The sequence below is a fragment of the Xenopus tropicalis genome, chromosome 7 (genome assembly GCF_000004195.4).
Source record: "Xenopus tropicalis strain Nigerian chromosome 7, UCB_Xtro_10.0, whole genome shotgun sequence".
NCBI lineage: Eukaryota > Metazoa > Chordata > Amphibia > Anura > Pipidae > Xenopus > Xenopus tropicalis.
The window spans coordinates 103,172,556-103,192,918 of NC_030683.2; the positions used below are offsets into that span (position 1 = coordinate 103,172,556).

The window sequence follows — 20,363 nt, forward strand, 5'->3', positions numbered from 1 at the left end:
AAGAGTATATATGCTGAGGACTTCCCATACCAGTCAGTTGAACTGAAGAAGCTGCTCGGATGAGTAGTGAAACGTCTTCAATGATTACCAAACAAGTCCAGTTGCTTTAAATTTATTTATACTAGACATTCTAAAATGTGTTTAAATCCTTATTTAAAATGGCTTCTTTAAATAGTCTTATGGTATTGAGCGCCTTCCTCTGTGAAGCTCCATAGGTATTATGTCGCCTAGAACTATTAACCTTAGACTATGTTTAATGGGGTCCTTTGCTGTAATTTAATAACTAAGTGATAGAGTAAATATTGATGGGGTTGCTGGTGATCAGTCAAAACAGGGTCCTGGCTCCTTAGGGCTCATATAGTCACATAGAAGGATTAAAAAAAACTGGTGTATGAAGGAAATAATTTCAGATCCCATAGGCAGGTGTAGGAGAACATTGAAAGATAAAAGGGTATGAGTAGGAAAATAGACATTCTAAGCAGAAAAGGGGTGATTCTGTACAAAATGTTGGACTGGAGCCTGTCAACCACTGTATACATGCATGATAAATGTAATAATCTATTGACTCTATTCTTAGTCATGTCAATAGCAGCAGTCTCAGTTCTTTAATCAACTAGCTATGCATATATGATGAATTATACTACTGAATTTTAGAAAAGTAATACATCATAGTTTTTACATTCTGCTTTAATTCTGAATTCTGTTTAAATTCTTTTCTGTACTTACATGTGGGTATCTATAGATCTGTGTAAGTTCGGCCATGCTGTATGGCAGCCCAATAAATGCAGCCAGGGGACCTTTAGTTGTGCATCTGTAGCCTGGAACATGATCCTGTCTCCCAGAGAACAATTTTAAAGTGGCTTCCACTGCTTTAGAGACATAGTCACACGAGTCATAGATCTCATAGCCCAAAGTAACATTAGGGAGAAGCAAAGGATTCCTGTTAATTTCCTCTATGGCAAATATAATTACAAGGACTTGTCTGTAGTATCTTACAGATGCTCTAAAATAAATTAAAATATATAAATAGGTTCCCACACATCATTTTATATAATGTGTCCATAACAATTTGCTGAAAACTATGTTTTTCTGTTACACGGAACTGCTCATCACTGAGAACTAATTCGAGAATAGGATGGCAGCTTCCAAGACCCTTTATTGTATCCAGAGCTCTGTTATTCAGGAAGCTCACAATTACATGAAGGTCATTACCCATAGAGTCCATTTTAAATGAATACATTTTTTTAGATCCCATACTTTTTTTTTTGAGAGAGAATATTCACACAATACAGTCATACAATCATTTCCATCAGGAGCCATTTAATGTGCTTCTATACTTTTGAAGTGTGAGAGGGAACCCAAGTACCCAGAGGAAACTATTAAAACATGGGCAGCACATACAAACTAAGTGCAGACAGTGGCCTGCACATAGCAGTTCAAAATATATGGATATACTGGATATCACTGATGTTTCTGCATCTCTACACATTTTGCCATGTGTACCCTACTGACACCCATATTCTTCACTTTTATTGGTTGGGGCCCATCATCACAACTATATAGGGAAATATATTGGATAACATTCTTTCACCAAATTACATTTGATTGGCTGGTGCACCTTTGTGTTCCATGATAAAAGTTCCATTTACACATTCAGATAGTTTACCCCTGTATTGAAAAAATCTCACTGTAATTATAAACCCTTCCAATCTGCTGTACAAAACTGCTTACCCAGAACATATGGATGGAAGAGGTTTTTCTTTGAAGGTATAGCTTGTGTTGGTGGGAAAATTATACAGAGACATTACTGCTCCCAAAATGACATCACCGTCTCTGAAGGAGCTTTGCAGCTCTGTGCCTTCCAGCAAACACATTTCTTTGTTCCCTTTGACACCAGCCAAATACAATGAACTTGCCAGCAGTAAAACCAATGAAATAACAGTAGTTTCACCTGTAATGGACTGAGTTTTTAACTGCATCATGTAAACTGATTCAAGCATTTTGAGGTTCATACGCACATAAAGAACTGAACAAACCTTTTATCAGCAGCTAAATGCATTAACATAATATGCTACCATTAAATATGTTTTCAATGTACTTTTTACAAACAGTTTACTGTAGGTTTTGTAGAAACTATTTCCATGCCATGAAAGACAATCATATTGTTATCAGTTTGCTTTTCATGATTAATGCAAAATCACAAAATTGTAGTTTTTCATTTGCCTTCACTTTTTCCCAGATGAGACCTGAATATTGTGGCAATCAGCATATTTTGGGAACGGCCTGTTTAGGAGCGTACAGGCCGTTGTACAGTGCTTGTCCCGGCAATGAATCAATGCATGGGTTTTTATAATCTGGTTTCCATTACAAATGTGTTATTTTGGAAAGTCTCTGTAGATCCATTTCAAATAAGATGACTAACTTCAAATAAATAATAGCAGGTTTAGCTTATTCACATTCTTTCTGTCTAAAGTGACCTAAGGGTAAAAATATTGCAGTGGAGATGAACATGCAACGCTTGATGCTCCTTTTGGAATACTTCTATTATTTATAGGCCCTTTTGCCCTGCTCATTTATTATAGAGGAAAGAGGTTCTTGTCTGAATTTTGTCACTAAAAAAAAATACAAATTATCATGGTCACTTTAATAAATGGGCAATAGGAGAATTTGCCCAGAGCCCACTGATTCCATTGATTTAGTACTGCTGATCGCATCTCCACAACCATGGCCAGGTCTAAATTTTGCAAACTCCCCTTGCTCTTCTCTGACAGGCCCACACTCTGGCTGCCCCATCCTTCCCCTCCCTTTACCCTCAAATAAACCTCTTGCTCCCTCCACAATAAATGATTCATACTTCTCCCTAAGAACCATAAGGTACTATGCTGCAGAGATAACACCCTACAGGATCCCTGTTAGGTCTACCCTAATCACCACATTTTTTTTTTCGAAAGTGCAGACATTTCTGGTTCTTCCCTATATGCACACTGGTACTCTCATTTACTACTTATACAACCTAGGGTTGCCACATGGATGGTATTTTACTGACCTAACCAGTTAAATACCAACCAACCCCAAGACCGATATTACATATTTTCCGGTAATGTACTTACTAGTAAATATGTATTAAATAAATAGTCACCAAATTTCCTCCCAATTCAACACTGATGGCCTGACTCAATCCTGCTACATCAAGGCTCCTCCTATTTATGTCACAGCCACCTCTCATGGATCCGCCCCCCCCACACACATTTTTGCAAAAAGATGCCCTACCCCAAAACTGATCTTGAATGTAAGGTTTATATAATTTTTGCTAATTTACAAACATTGGGCAATTATGTGACAGTGCAGTAGCCCGTAACCACCAATAAGAGGTTCATTTTTTTTCTTTTATTGGCAGTGCACAGATCAACGCTATCTGGTGATTCGTTGCACTGTGACAATTGATTCTTTGAAACGTTAAAAGATTTGCCATGAGAGCATCCTTTCATTTTATTAGGGTGATCCATGTATCAAAAGAGTGAAGGCTGATTAATAGAAAAAAACACTGAGGGTTAAGGTAATATTTTGGGATATTTTGCAACGTAAGTGTCATTGACCAACCATAACATGGGGGAGTAATGGAGAAAGAGAGAGTGGAAAATGAAATATTTGATGAAGTTAGGCAACACGAGGGAAGATAGAGAAGAAACCTACAGTGAGAAAAGGGAAGAATGAGGCATTTGTAGGGTAAAGGGATAGGATAATATATAAATAATACATAATACACATGAATATTGAGTAAATTATATCCTTATTAATGGTGCTTGGTGATTTTATCTGTTATAATTGGTGCTTAATAATGTAATTTCTGTTACATGACTCACTCAAATATGTGTATTATAATAAGTAATTGTAAAATATAAGGATATTAAAAGTCATTTTGGAGTACAATGACCTGGCCTCATGCTTTTATATGGTCATGGAACTGCATGGAGTCTTATGATATCTTTATATTTTACAATTGGGGCTACTTCATTCCCTATATAATCTGCTATGTTCATGCAATAAACCGCATAATGTCTGCCAGTGAAAACCTGTGATGTGTTGGTTCTACCAAACTGTCCTGGTGGAAAAAATCTCATACAACCTATTTGTATGACATTAACTGGGCCTGGGTCCATGCCCTGAGCTCTCAGCACACATCCACCCTGTTCCTCAGGTGGAAGCAAACAGGAAGATGCCACTCCTTTCCCAGCACTATACCAGTGAGGCAGGATGTGGTCACTTTAGCTGCTAACCAATAGCACACATATGTTAATGAACTCACTTAGATACATTCCCTTCTGCCCAGCAACTAACTGAACCTGTAAGGATTTAAAGCCATAGAGGCCATTTAACCCTATCGGCCCCTACATTAAGTTGTACTACTCAGGAGAAAAAGCTAGTTAAGGTGGTTAAGGAGCAGGGTAAAGAGCTGGTAAGAAGCTGGGTAAGGAGCTGTGTAAGGAGCCGAGTAAGGAGCCGGGTAAGGAGCAGTGTAAGGAGCTGGGTAAGGAGCCAGGTAAGGAGCAGTGTAAGGAGCCGGGTAAGGAGCAAGGTAAGGAGCAGTGTAAGGAGCCGGGTAAGGAGCAGTGTAAGGAGCAGTGTAAGGAGCCGGGTAAGGAGCAGTGTAAGGAGCCGGGTAAGGAGCCAGGTAAGGAGCAGTGTAAGGAGCCGGGTAAGGAGCAAGGTAAGGAGCAGTGTAAGGAGCCGGGTAAGGAGCAGTGTAAGGAGCAGTGTAAGGAGCCGGGTAAGGAGCCGGGTAAGGAGCAATGTAAGGAGCTGGGTAAGGAGCCGGGTAAGGAGCAGTGTAAGGAGCTGGGTAAGGAGCCGGGAAAGGAGCCAGGTAAGGAGCCGAGTAAGGAGCCAGGTAAGGAGCCGAGTAAGGAGCCAGGTAAGGAGCAGTGTAAGGAGCCGAGTAAGGAGCCAGGTAAGGAGCAGTGTAAGGAGCCAAGTAAGGAGCCGGGTAAGGAGCCAGGTAAGGAGCAGTGTAAGGAGCCGAGTAAGGAGCCGGGTAAGGAGCAGTGTAAGGAGCCGAGTAAGGAGCTGGGTTAGGAGCCGGGAAAGGAGCAGTGTAAGGAGCCGGGTAAGGAGCAGTGTAAGGGGCAGTGTGAGGAGCTGGGTAAGGAGCTGGGTAAGGAGCCAAGTAAGAAGCCGGGTAAGGAGCTGGGTAAAGAGCTGGGTAAGGAGTTGGGTAAGGAGCCAAGTAAGGGACCGGGTAAGGAGCTAATCAGGAATAATACTGTATGTGTTACTACATCTTTAATCCCAAATTGGTCAGAAAATGTAAGAAAAATAAAGTTTTGGGTAGAATGTAAAATGTATATATCTAATTAGTATTTAGAAGTGATTTAGAAGAGCCTCACAATTGTTTTCAGATATTGAATTAAAAAGATTTTATTAATACATTTTCATACCACAGTACATTTATAACATAAAGGAAAGAGTATGTATATAAGAAACAAAAGGGATTTATTTTACAGCTTTTAAAGCTCTGGAAGCTATGGAAAATATTCAACATTTATTAGTTACAGTACATAACATACTGTGAAAACAGAACATTCCTTTCCTGAAGACTGGTTATTGCTATACCTCAACATAAAGAGCACTCCATATAAAACCACATCTAATAGCCATAAAAAGGTGGTTTACTATAGCACACTCCCAGGCCCGGATTTGTGGAAAGGCCACAAAGGCCTGGGCCTAGGGCGGCACAAATCTGGGGACGGCATGCCACCCCACCGCCCATTCAATCGAATATATGTTTTTTTACTGCAAGAAACCCAACAATCCTCTTTGTTGGTTGTGATTCCTGCATGTGTGTGTTGGTTGCAGCTAGAGAAAAAAGTTAAGTTGAGAAATAAATCATTAAGTATGAAAAAAGAAACATGATTATTTGTCTACTATTCAGGAGATGAAATAATACTGACACCTGTTAAAAGAAATATACTATATACTATATAAAAATATCGTGACTGGATCCCAGGGATTTCAGAAGAGAGTGATGAACAAGTTGTGAGCCTATAAATCTAGTTCAGGCTGGTTCTACAATATATCGGTTAACCTTTTTACCAATCAGGTGTTCTTTGGTATTTAGCTCTGGCCTGATCACTATAATGTAGCATTTAGGGGCAAAAATGCAACTTACAAGCCCAGCGGTAGAGGCCAGGATGGCAAATATTTCAACAGCCACCATGTATTTCCCTTTGGTGCTCAGATATGCTGGAATAAAAGAAACCCAGACACTGAAAAAAACCAACATACTGAAAGTTATATATGTTGCTTCATTGAAATTGTCTGGCAAATTCCTTGCTAGAAATGCCACAACAAAGCTTAAAGCAGCCAAAAGTCCCACATATCCCGTTACACAGTAGAAAGCAATTTCTGACCCCTCGTTACACTTTAGTGTCATCTTTGCGGAATTCTCACTTGTATCAAAGTCTGGAAATGGCGGTGAGCAGAGAAACCATACAAGGCAAATCACTGCTTCTCCAAATGCACCCAGGCTTACTAGATATGTGGATACTCGGGATCCTACCCATTTTCTTGCTTGGCTCCCAGGTTTGGTAGCATTGAATGCAATAACAACCGTAATGGTTTTCGACAGAATTGATGATACGGCGACTGTAAAAATGATTCCGAAGGCTGCTTGTCGGAAGAAGCAGGATAGGGCCACAGGGCGTCCAATGAATAACAAGGAGCACAGCGAGCACATTGACAGAGAAAGAAGCAAAATATAGCTTAGCTCCCTGTTATTGGCTTTCACTATGGCTGTCTCACTGTGTTTCAGGAAAATTCCCAAAACCCCCAGTGGGACAATGGAAAGAAAAATAGCAGTGACTGACAGGGCTATGCCCAGAGCATCCTCATAAGAAAGGAAATCTATGGTTTTGGAGATGCACATAGTTCTGTTTTCATTAGACCACTGATCTTCAGCGCACGTAATACAGTTTTCCATATCTAACAAGAGACAATGTTGGATAAGAATATTTTGGATAATGAAAACACACAGCATAGATAGTTTTACAGTGATATTGCTAAAATCCGGAGGGATATTATGTGTAAATAAGCACAGGTGCAGAAGAAACCCCAGTACAGGTATAAGACTCATTATCCAGAATGCTCGGGACAAAGCGTGTTTCGGATAAGGGGTCTTTCCGTAATTTGGATCTTCATACCTTAAGTCTACTAAAAAAACAATAAAACATTCCTTAAACCCAATAGGATTGTTTTTCCTCCAATAAGGATTACTTATATCTTAGTTGGGATCAATTACAAGGTACTGTTTTATTTTTACAGAGAAAAAGTAAATCAATTTTAAAAATCTGAATTATTTGATTAATATGGAATCTATGGGAGACAAGCTTTCCAAAATTCGGAGCTGTCTGGATAATGGGTTTCCGGATAAGGGATCCCATCCCTGTATGAATGGGGTTCTAAACTGCAAATTAGGAAAATTTAAACTGTAATATTATGCTTTAATAAAGACCTTTTCCTTTTAAGAAACTAACACCTTTTAACTGTTTAAGTGGATTTTGCTTTCTATATGCTGCAGCCTGTCCAAAAACATTTTTCTTTTTAATCTAAAAAGGAGGAAACATGGGGCTCAACATACACAAAATACCAGCACTGACATTATTACCCGTAGAGGGGACCCACCAGTGCTATTGGATATCTCCCCTTCTGAGCAGGCAACACAGTCATAGCAACAAATGGGCTCTGACTTCCGAGCAGCTTTCCTGTACCCGGGGGGACAACTCTCGCTGCACACTGACCGTGGAGTCTGAGGAGGAATTAGGTACATCAGGGTTGTACATCACATCCTATGATACTTCACAATAATAAAGTCATACTATTTATGGATACAGAAACAAGGAAAAACAAAAAAAACAACATTCTATGTTTTATAGCATTTCACAGCATTTCCCCTTACTGCCCTTTTTGTATATTTGTATCTAAAGTGAAATGTAAAGCAATTATAGTTACCTGGTTAAATGTTGGATTCCACATGATCTCATTTTTGTTGATAACAAATTGTTGCCCCTTTGGTGCAGAATAGTGAAAGCTGCCAACCTGAGTATTGATAACAGAACTGTTGGGAGCAATGACCCAGTTTATAATATCATATTGCCCTGCGGGGGTTCCATCCACAAAGTAAAATTCCTCACCAGATTTTGTTTGAAAATGGATGTTTCTCAGGTATTTGTTCAACTGTCAACAGAAAATGCATTTGAAAATTATAAGAAGAATCTCATTTATCATCAGCCCTGAGAGTGGAATGGCCTTGCCTACACTGTAACCTATGGAAGTGTATGGAAACACAGCAGCTTGATCTCTCTTATCTTCATGCTCCTGCTATACTGTAGTTTCCTTTAGGAAGTCTATAGAGGAAATCTGCTCCAAGGTACTTTAATTCTAGAGAGTTTTCTTTACTGCTAAGTTGCTATGCAGACCAACATTGAATGCTGACTTGGCTGTCCCTGACCAAACTGGCAGCTTGTTGGCCATGTACAAGCACATTATGTCAGCCTCCTGAAACAATTTCTGATCAGGGCTTCTTAAATATTAACTTTTGGTAAGATGCAGCCAGTTGGCAAGTCAAAAAGATAAAAGTGTCTGAATTATTTTAAATTTAAATAAAGCCTATTATTTCAATGATGCAAGTATCAAATAAACATTAAAAAGAATTGTTAAATACAGTGGCATAAATGTAACACCTTTAGTGGCTTACTATAGGGCAAATGAAAAAGGATTTTATCAAATAAAGCTGACCACAATATTAAAAAAGGAAACTATAGAGGCAAATTACACATATAAATATGAATATCATTGGCCATCCAAACTGCTCCAGTAGCTGCCACTGTGTTACGAGCCAGTCAGAAGGGAGACTGAGAAGAGGAGCTAGTGATTTCTGTACATATGAAACTAAGAAAGATTTTCTGTCTGGCATGGTTGGAATAGATAGACAGTCTAGCCTCTGCCTGCACACTGCCCACCATACACATAGGTTCTTCTGTAATTGCCCTATGAACAGCCAACATACATATGTATATGCAGTATGTGTTTAGTGAAGCGTTATTCATATTTGTTTACCACTGAAGGATGGAAGGTCTTTTTCATATTTAAAATAAACTCATATTTATTTTGCATGGAGGAAATCATGTCATGTAGTGCAGACGCAAATGCATATACAGCTCTGTAGGCAGCGTAGGTTATTCTGAAGGTGTTGACATCATATGCTAAGTCAAACACTTTTAGTGACTCCTTCCCGGTACAGTTATGCATTGGACCAAATTTAATCCTAAATTCTGTAGCATTTGCAGGCAAACAATTCAGTGCGTAGTTCCATGTTGCTGCAGTGAAGTATTCATTGGGAAGTGTATATGGACTGACACTGTAAAGAAAGTCTTTCAGTCCAGGAATCTCTCCCTTATGTATTGAAAACAGTAGTGAGCCATTTAATACACTCAAGAAGGAACTGAATATAGAGTCAGCAGCAACTGAAAGTACCGTTGGAATAATAAAGACTTTCCCAGACATCCCTAAGATCTGTGCAGAGTAAATAAACTCAAAGAAATTGACAGAGCTACAATACACAATAACTACATTGGCAGTTGACTGCATCATGTTATTAACAGTTGTTTTATAGCTGCCTAGAAGCGTCAGTGTAATAATCTCAAAGTAAGCAATGCAGATTCCATTTTTTAGAAGCTCCGTTCTGATTTCCTCACAGCTTTGCACATTGCGTTCATCGTCCGTTGCCACAAGACCAACCCAAGTCCAGCCGAACTGAAGGCACAGTTGTACAAAAGCGTCATACTGAGTTTTGTCATTAGGCAGCATGCGGAAAAAGGATGGAAATAATGATTTTGCATCTAAAACTGGATCTTGCGCTCCATAACTAATCTGTAATGAGTAGGTTATATATAATTAATTTAATGGGCTATTATTTAAGTCAGTGTTATAGTACTGAGAAATAATAGTTCTTTATATGGTCTGCACATTAAGCAAGACATTAAGAAAGCTTTTCAATGATGATAAGTACAGCCCTTGCTTATTATGGGTTATGCATAAACCATCCTAGTGTATTAAACACACAAAGTCCTATTCATTTAATTCAAGCAAGCCTTCTAGACTAACAACCACCCTGCCAGCAGTTTACAAAGGGGCACTAAACCTTTTTTCCAAAATAAGTTCCATAAATAGGGGTTTGTGCAGAATATACTTTTTGCATATTGTTTTAATCCTTAAAAATCAACAGCTTTTGTCATTTCTTGAGATAAACAAGAGAACTGAAGCTCCTGTATGTTTGGTACTTGCAAGGTGACTTGATTGCCAGCATACAACCTCCTACTATGACCATTGTTGTGACTGTTTATCAAAAGTCCATTGTGCTAATTATCTAAACAACAGGCAAAAAGTATGTTTGTCAGAATACCTAACCTTTTATTAGGGATAATAATAATGGTATATATTTTTAATGTTCTTAAATGTGCCCACTAATCTGCAAAAGGTATACATATTTTCTCTATCCAAGACTCATGCTGTTCCTACTAAGACTGCTGCTCATAGGATCAGTATCTCTTGCTCCCGCACAGGCAGCTTTCTCCCATTGAGACACAAACATCTTTGCAAATGAAAAGCTTAAGGTAAAGATGGAAACAAAAGTTCTGTTCAGTAAAGAAATGTTTGTTGCTAAGTCCCTTAGTGAATAATCTTCAGAAATTTACAAAGCATTGATGCTTCTATACTTAAAAAGGCTTTGGCAACTGGTCACCTAGGGGCAGCTTTACCAAAACGCTAACATTTCTAATTTTTTTTAATTTAAAATTTGAATAAACTCTGTTCCACAAATGTCTTACATTTACTAAAATAGTCTGAACTGAAAAAGTCCACGTGAAATTTTTGCGCTAAAAATCCATATCGGAAAAAAAATCATGACATTTAGTAAATTTTCCCCCCTAGTGTTTTGTGTAATAATATCCACTGCCACAGTCATAAGCAAATGGCCATGATAAATAGGACTACAGAAACCATATAAATTCCCCCACTGACCTCCGCACTGAAAGGCAACTGTGTCCTGCTCCCCATTCTCTAAACAGCCATAAAGATGCTGTTACAGGCATCATCCTGCTTCAGCTCAGCCATTCCCAGTGTCAGGAATGAAGGCAGGCAAAGGTTGAAACCTCTAGTAACAATACCATTCTACAGAGGCATTTTTAGAACACAAACAGGCTACATTCAAAAGAGCACAGGTCCTGGGGATACACTAAACCCTAATGAATCATATGTGTCAGTGTCCTTTTGATGATGTAACATATTTAGTAACTGAAAAATATAATGTAAAGTATAATAAAGGTAAAAATAATAGCACTCACTTGGGGGTACATGTAAATCCCAGTAAGCTGTGCCATGTTGTATGTCGAAGAAGATGAAATATCCCCAATGACCCCAGCGATGATGCCTTTGGCACTACATTGGTAGCTTGGAATAGCACCCTGTCTCCTTGATATTAGTTTAAATGTTCCTTCCAACGCTTTCGTTTCATAAGAACAAGAATCATAAATCTCATACCCCAAGGTAATGTTGGGGAGAAGTTTGGGATTTTCATTGATTTCATTAATAGCAAAGAAGACAGCAAGGATGTGTCTATAGTATCGAAGAGACAATCTGAAAAATAAGAATTCTTAAATTATTATTATTATTATTCTTTAAATAAAAATGATTTGTCCCATTTAATATGAAAAGTAGGACTACAGCAATAGTATTTTATCTAAAACATGGCAGATTGTATATTATCATTATTCTTTATAAGAGGAATAACACAGTACAGGCTTGGGATCAGTTATTCAGAAAGCTCAGAATTACAGGAAGGCCATCTTCCATAGAGATTTTTAAAAATTTCCTTTTTCTCTGTAATAATAAAACAGTACCTTGTACTTGATCCCAACAAAGATATGATTAATCCTTATTTGAGGCAAAACAATCCTATTGGCTTTATTTAATGTTTAAATTATTTTTTAGTAGAACTAAGGTATGGAGATCCAAATTACAGAAAGATCCCTTATCCAAAAAATCCAGGTCCCATGTATTCTGGATAATGGGTCCCATACCTTTACTGTACAACAAATTCATATACTGTATCATGTACATAAAGTAAATGGGTGGATACAAAGGGCAATAAACCTTAATAAACAAATATATATATATAATATTGTCTATGAAGATTGGCATTCATCCAGGTCATCATATTCAGTAGCTAGTAGAATTATTTCTAAAACAACTGGAATTTTTTTTTGTTTTTTTGACTGGTAGGGAATACCCTGGAATTTAAACCCTTCAGGGTAGTACAGTCACAGACATGCAATGATAATGGTTCCATTGAACTTATTCAGTTAGGTGTTGGCTAAAACTGACAGGTGTAAGAAGGTATGATCCAGTCACAATGGTACCATGATTCTCATTGATGCAGGATTGAAGTGAAGGGACCGCAGTACTGAAGAATCAGGCTTCATATTAAATCCCTGATCCATTGCTGCTGTATGGGATCCAGCCCCGAAACCCTAGGAATAAACCTTAAACCCCCTAACCTGTCTTCACAGTGGTGCCACAGATCTGTGCTCTGTTTGTGAATGTATCTGGTACTTATTACATGCCACTACCTCAAGTGCTGTGTGGATTTGTCTTGGACAAACAAAAATTCTATTTAGTTTTGTTTTGCAAAAGGCCCTCTGGCATCCTTATTTTTACTTACATTATATTTACTATTATCTGGCAGTGAAGAGGTGTAGTTACAACACTATTTTCCTATTACTGTTCCATCTAGCAAAGGTCTAACCTGTGTTCTCTGTCAACTAGCTGGATTTGGCCTTTGTTAGCTAAGATAGGGTTATGCTAGTAAATAGGCCATTAGAAATTAGAGCTGAGCAAGTACTGGGAGTAAAGTTCTATGAAATTGGCCTGTGATAAATGTGACTTTGCATTGCTTTGCCCAGTGCATTTAGTCAATAAACAAACTGGTCCTTCCTCGCTGCATTCTTTTCTCAAAACAGGATCCTAAGATACAGACCACAAATGGGGAATACCAAGAATCTCCAAACAAAGCCACCAGGCTTATACCAGTTCCATCCCTACATAGAGGACGTCTTGCAATAACCACATCCTCCATATGTGCTGAAAAATCTCAGAAAAATAAGAAAACAAAGTGCATGTATGTCACTTACTTTAGACACCAGCAGTTCTCTTGAAACCATTTTGCAAAATAATGCAGAGAATGTTTCAAGGAGAAAGCTTTTAGACTATATCTAAAAAAGTAACATTCCAAAACTGCAGGCTCTACTGTAGGAGTGGCATTTTCAGTAACAAATAAATATAGAACATATCAGATATTGGCATACATAATAAGCATTGATCATGCACTGAAACAGATGCCATTAAAGGGTACAATCTATTGAATTCGAATGAAGTCGATCTGTATTAACTTAATAGTGATGCAGAAATAATTTACACTCTCCATTTCTTTTGTTTAATTTTCTCCAGAATAAATTCCAAGCATATCAGAGAAAATTCAGGTGCACGGATGAAAAAGGATGTCAAATAAAAGACAAATTTGATTTCTATAAACAATAAATAATACTCTTCTTACTTTCATTTTATTTCATGTATAAAATAAAAAAATAGAAACATTTCATTTAGCTACAAAAGTAATCCACTGTGTTTGTTAACAAAAATTAATGTCATTGTTTAATATATTTACATAAGATCAAAAGGCAAAAAGGAATCAAACAGCTCCAGGCAGCATTTAAAAACTGCATTCAGTGTCAGCACACTACATGTTTCGGGCAGTGACGTTACTCAAGTGAGAAAGGGAAACATGTAGTGTGCTGACACTGAATGCAGTTTTTAAATGCTGCCTGGAGCTGTTTGATTCCTTTTTGCCTTTTGATCATATGATATACTGTCGGGGTGACTCACAGACACCTGGAATCTGCAGCCGTATACTTCTGATTATTTGTGCTGAACTATAACCCAAAATTTTTCTGTTTAATATATTTACCCACTATAGCAAATAAACCTGCTTTGATTGATGTTTTTGCCCTGTGTAGTACTGTGTAGCACTAGGTTTTAAGCACTTATTTCTTGCACTTTAATTTACTCCTTTTTGAGAGACAAATACATTGTCAAAAAAAAAGCTGGTCCCTCACAAATGATCAAGTATTATGAATTGCTTTGAAAATCACAAATACAAACCAGTATTCTGACTGTAGGACTGATCCAAAATAGGACAAAATACTGGCACAATACTTACCCATAGCAGGTGTTTGGAAGTGGTTTTTGGCGAAAGGTAATCCGATTTGGGAAGGGAGAGTTAAACAATGGCATAACTGCACCCAGAATAATGTCACCATCACTGGCAGAGTTTTCTAATAATGTGCTGTTCAGTACACAAGTCTTGTTTGATTCCATAGTGCTGTTCCCTTGAACACCAGGAGCAGGGAGGAAAACTGTCATTAATAATATTGATACAAAAATAGAGATTTCATCTTGAATGTTTGGAGTTCTCATTGGCATCATAAAATATATATGAAGTTTAACGTAACTGTTCTTGAATCTTTAAAAAATCCAGCTATTATCAAAATAAATGTGGTTTCTTCCACTAAAAATATATAAGAATCATTTTGGATCTAATGCTTATTTTGTGTTGCAATGAAGTACGAAATGGTCACACGTTTAATGCAAAAAAATTGTAAAATTGATAAACAACTGTTGTTTTAAAAGTTGTACACATGTACAATAATAAAAAGGTGGATAAAAGTCTCCAAATTAGTTCATAGTTCTGGATGGAAACTGCGTGGCCCTTAATCCAACACAGCACCATAAATAAAAGCATGAAAGAATCCAAGGGCTTTTATATATTTCATAAATGCCAACTACTACAATTTTTTCAACTACTACTATAATTTTTCAAATTCTCTGTAGACCCTCCCCGAATAGAATAACTAGTGTGTAAGAAATAATGATGGTTTAGCTGTATCCACACCGTCACCTTGAGAGATAAGTATAAACACATTAGTCAGCAAGGGTCAGAAGTGTCAGAGCTTTTGACAGCTGGTGCTCCGACTTTGTGTATTTCTGTTATGTATAATTATATATTCATATTATAAGGGTAGCAATCATAAAAATACATCCTCTAGAGAGCAAAATGTCATGCCAGCTATACAAAGACATTTCAGCCAACAGGCCTTATTTACAAAAATGGATCAAAGTGCAAAAAATGGGCACAAAAGCACACTTTTTTTTTAACTTTGCATCATTCCCCATTCCAGATTGTACCACAAGACATACATCTTTGCACTTTTAGGATGCAAACAGGGTCTGGAAGTGGGCTCATGGGCTTTCCTTAAACCACTGTTAGAATGATCAAGGTAGGGGACTCCAGGTGATGCAAGGCATTTGGGAGACTTAGGGGCAGATCTATTAATATACATGGTTATAATTTTGAAGTAATTCTTGTATTAAAAAGGACATAGATCCATGTGAGGAGGGGGTGATTCTTTCCCTTTACAGAGTGCTGGTAGAATATGCCGTGTGCAGTGCTTAAATAGGATATTGTTGAATTAGACAGAGTCCAAAGAAGGGCAACTAAGCTGGTAAAGGGTATGGAAAGTCTCAGTTATGAGGAATGAGTGACCAAGTGATATGATATAAATATACAAATACATTGTGAAGAACTTCTCAAACAGGACTAAGGTGCAAAATTTAGACTCTATTTTTTGTAGGCTAAAGAAATGACATTTTAGCTGGTATCCCAGCCTTTTTCAATACATTAGGCATTCAATTTAACATACTTATTGGCAACTGTGTTGCTCTAATTTTATGTTTTGTTATTCTCTTTCCACATTCATTGTATTACGTTTTCTGGGGTGTGGTATAAAGTGGTTGGGGTCTCTATGTCACTTTCCTTTGTTATGTCATGCACATCATTACATCACTTACCTGTGTTTCCCACCAAACACATTATATCAGGGGTTGGTTTACTTTATTGTGTAACTTTGAGCAGGCCCGGATTTGTGGTGAGGCCACAAAGGCCTGGGCTTAGGGCAGCACAAATTTTCGAGCAGCGAAAATTATGAAAATTTGAAATTCTACTCCCATACGGAGCAATGGGGACCTCTCCCCACTAGGCCGTATGGGAGTTTAATTGCCTTCGCATGCGCTTGGGGGGGGCTCGAATGAGGGGCAGCCTCGGGGCACCCGGACTTGAAATCCGGCGCTGACTTTGAGAAAGCTGGTATACCAGCCAAAATGTCAGTTCTTTAGACTACAATAAAACAATCTAAAATTTGCACCTAAGTAGCGATGAGCGAATTTTTTCAGCAGGCATGGATTCGCAGTGAATTCGCATTTTGCCATTGGCGAATTGTTTCACAAAACTTCCGTGAAAATTCGCTGCGGAATATATATAGCCGCGGGCGACAAAAAAATAGCCGCAAGCGTCAAAAGAGACTCTGCCGACAAAAAAAAAAATTGCGCGACAAATGCATTTCGCAAATTTAATGGCAAAGCGAAACGGGACAGATTCGCTCATCACTACACCTAAGTCCTGTGTAAGCTGTTCCTGCCAAAAAATTTTTTATTGATGATTTATAGGACTGCACCCAGGTATTTCAAAGACTGTAATCATTTCTCTAATGGTTTATTTACCAGTAAGTAGAGCACAGTGAGAGCTGTAAAGTTGTCAATCGTACTGACAGATACATTAGATAGCTCCCTTTAGAGTTTGGAGTTTTTTTTAGCAAGTGAGGAACTATAGGGTTACTGAAAATAGCTCTTAGTGCTAAACTGATCCAGGGCCTGGTCGATTTTGGAATAAGGAAGGATTTTTCCCCCTCTAAGCTAAATTATAAAGGCCTCGGTAGGTAGGGGTGCTGCCTAGATCAACTAGCAGTTAGTCAGGTGTCATATAGATGGAAAGGCTAAATTGATGTGCATGTGTCTTTTTTCAGTTTAACTTACTATAAAATACACAGTGATATTAAAGTTAACAGGGTGTGTACTGTATCTTCAGTATTGAAGATCAATTTTTTTCCTAACCATCATGATTGTGTTTTTTGTCATGTTTGAGAGTAAGGCAATCAAGATTTTTCCTAAAGGAATACTAAAGCCTAACTAAAGAAGTAGGCTAGAAATGTTGTACATTATGTTTTGGGCAACCACAGCCCTTTACCAGGGAAGATTTTCTGCTTGAATAATAATTGATAATTTGGGCCCCCTAAGTTTAGCTTCTTAAAGTGATACTGACACAAAAAATACTTTTCAAATTATGAATGTACATAAAAAGTTCCCTATAGGTCATGTTAATCATTTTTCGCTGATAGGGCTGCTTTTGTAACTAATTGCTACCTGAAGTCGCTAAACCTGACTGTTTTGCCAACCTGACTGTCCCTTCTCAGACTGTCAGTTATAGCCTCTAATGCTAATGGCCTCCTGCTGCACAAATATGGCAGCCCCCTTATAGGGGAACATGGGGGATCAGACAGGTAATGTAAAAGCATCAGGCAAATAGTTAAATGGCAAAATTATAAAGCTCATGCAAAGACAATATTATAATATATTTAAAAAAGGATTTAGTTTTAGGCGTCAGTATCACTTTAACAGCTGCTCAGAGCCCACTGAGCATGTGCAGTGTCACTGACACACCTAAATAAATCCAAGATGGGGAGCTTCTGTGACTTCTTTTTTGGCAGAATCTAAAAGCTCAAATTTGAGAAACCTAAGCTGATTAATATTATTCTTTCAAAGAAAATTAGAGACTATATTAGTGAGAGTATTTATCAAAAGGTAAAAATAAAGTTTGTTTCGTTCATCTGAAGGGGACTCCACAGCTCTCTATTGGTTTGAATAGTGTAAATTTGTTTTTTTTGGTGGGAGGAGGGTTATCCTAAAGGTTTAAATACATATATATTTAATATATGTATATAAATATATACACACAAGTCACTCGCCATTATGACTTTGACTTCTCTTACAAAAAACTCCCCATAGTTGATTTATGCCTAGGGCTGCTGTTTGTGCAAACTGAATATCTGTCTTTGCTGGGAGTCATTATTGAACTGTGTGCTGATGTATGGATCTTTGTGTGTACGTTATTCTGGGCCGGGCCCGAGTTGAATGATTTACACAGTATCATCTCTGGAAAGTGCTGCTGAATATGTCCATGCTATATGGATAAAGAATAATAATAATTAGAATTATAAGTGGTACTAATATAACCTGTGTCTTACTGGCATAGTATCTGATTGCTCTTGTACGTTTGCTTTTTGGTCATTTCTATTATAACTGACATGTGAGTTTGCCCATGAATCTGAATCGGCTTTCCAATTGCACAAGAGCTGTATTGTTTATAGTAACTTCTTTATTTACATTGCATGTGTCTTGATACTGCGTACTTTTGCTCCCAGCATTTAAGGCCATCAGCACCTAACTTTGGTGCTTGGTTATCAAGTTCTCTTTCTTGTGAGCCTGATATAATTGCCTTCTATTGTTACCCTTGTCTGAACTCTTCTCCGCTTGCCTACTCACTGACCCGACTTCTGCCTGCCTTTACTGTAGACTGGAACCATTTCTGTCTGCCAAAAGTCCCACATATCCCACTACACAGTAGAAAGCAATTTCTGACCCCTCATTACACTTTAGAGTCATCTTTGTAGATTTTTCCGTTGCATCAAAGTCTGGAAATGGCGGTGAGCAGAGAAACCATACAAGGCCAATCACTGCTTCTCCAAATGCACCCAGGCTCACTAGATATGCAGAAATGTTGGATCCTACCCATTTTAGTGCTTGGCTCCCAGGTTTGGTAGCATTGAATGCAATAACAACCATAAGGGTTTTAGTCAAAATTGCTGATACAGCAACTGCAAAAATGATTCCGAAGGCTGCTTGACGGAAGAAGCATGTTGTGACCCTTGGACGTCCAATAAATAACAAGCAGCACAGAAAACACATAATTAGTGATAAAAGCGAAATATAACTTAGTTCCCTGTTATTGGCTTTCACTATGGGCGTGTTCCTATATTTTAGAAAGATTACCAGAACTCCTAAGGAGATAAGGCAAAGGAAAATGGCAACAGAAGCTAAAGTTATGCCCAGTACATCTGAAAAGGAGAGGAAATCGATAGTTCTTGAGATACACATAGTCCTCTTCTCGTCTGACCACTGATCTTCAGCACAGCCCATACAGTCTTCCATATCTAAATAAAATAACATGACTGTAATGAGACACATTTAGTAGCAATCAGTTCAGTTAAGCTGCCATTTTTTAAGTTGCTTATAAAAACCATAGACAACTACGTGGCTCCTCAAGGTCACTCTTCATGAGCACAGCACAGTGGATCAAAGGCAGTGCTTTATTCATGAGAAAGCCCAGGTCCACTTGCACCTGTGGGTATTAATTCCAGGTTGGATGCAAAGTGTGTAAAACTTGGAGGCTTGCGCCATTTTTTTTGCTCACTGTATCCTGCGATGCTGTCAGTAAATAAGTGTTACTGTGCTGCCCCAGCAGTTAATACTGTATATTATGTTTTAAAGTTAATGGGTTATATGTATTTTCATTGTTACGCTGCCACCTAGTGACCAAGGTAGCATTACAACTTGTTTACTTCTAAGTCTGTATACCCTCCCATCCCCTTCCTTATGTGTGACGTTAGTTCCTCCCATCATGCCATTCATGTTTCTGCTTTCTATGTGTGAGGAGCTACTCCAGGGGTTGGGAAAGCATATTTCTTTTGACCTCCAGCATTTGTCCATCCATCCTAACGTTAGTTAACCCACAACAAATATACAACCTTTGTGGATTCCAAGTGTCTGGTGAGTTCTGCTATCTGGCAATGATTGCCCACGGTGGTTGTACCCAGCTCCATACAGGCCCAGGGAGAGGGGTCTCAGGAGAAACTCAGCCATTATCACAGCAATTGGAGTCAGAATAGTTACAATCTCTCCATACATCAACAAATTCAGACATTCAAAGTTTCAGCAGCCTAAAAATACAACCCTGACTCTTCACTCAACACTATAAGTCATTCTTCTCTGAGCTCTGGTGCTTGGTGAAAAGCTAAGACTATATTTTTGTAATTTCAGTGAAACAAACTGCAAGGACACTGGGGGTGTCGGTTTAAAAGGGTTAGACCAGGGGTTCCTGTGAGCCTCTATAAAATGTAAAAAGATCGGGGAGCAACACAAGCATGAAAAAGTGCCAAAAAGGGTTGTAATTGGTTATTTACACATCTATGAAAAAAGTGCCAGGGAACAAAAACATTTATCAAACATCTTTTATTATAATAGATTAT

At 38.1% G+C, this 20,363-nt stretch overlaps 1 protein-coding gene across 1 annotated transcript; it reads right to left on the reverse strand.

Annotated features, from left to right (window-relative positions):
* Positions 1-6,025: 6,025 nt before the first annotated feature.
* Positions 6,026-8,526, reverse strand: LOC116412369 (vomeronasal type-2 receptor 26-like). The gene is made up of 4 exons (XM_031906524.1): positions 8,476-8,526; positions 8,005-8,229; positions 7,678-7,801; positions 6,026-6,978 (listed from the first exon to the last, which is right to left on the reverse strand). Exons 1-4 carry the CDS (start codon positions 8,524-8,526, stop codon positions 6,053-6,055), a joined length of 1,326 nt encoding a protein of 441 aa, XP_031762384.1. The 3' UTR covers positions 6,026-6,052.
* Between the last annotated feature and the right edge of the window lie 11,837 nt (positions 8,527-20,363).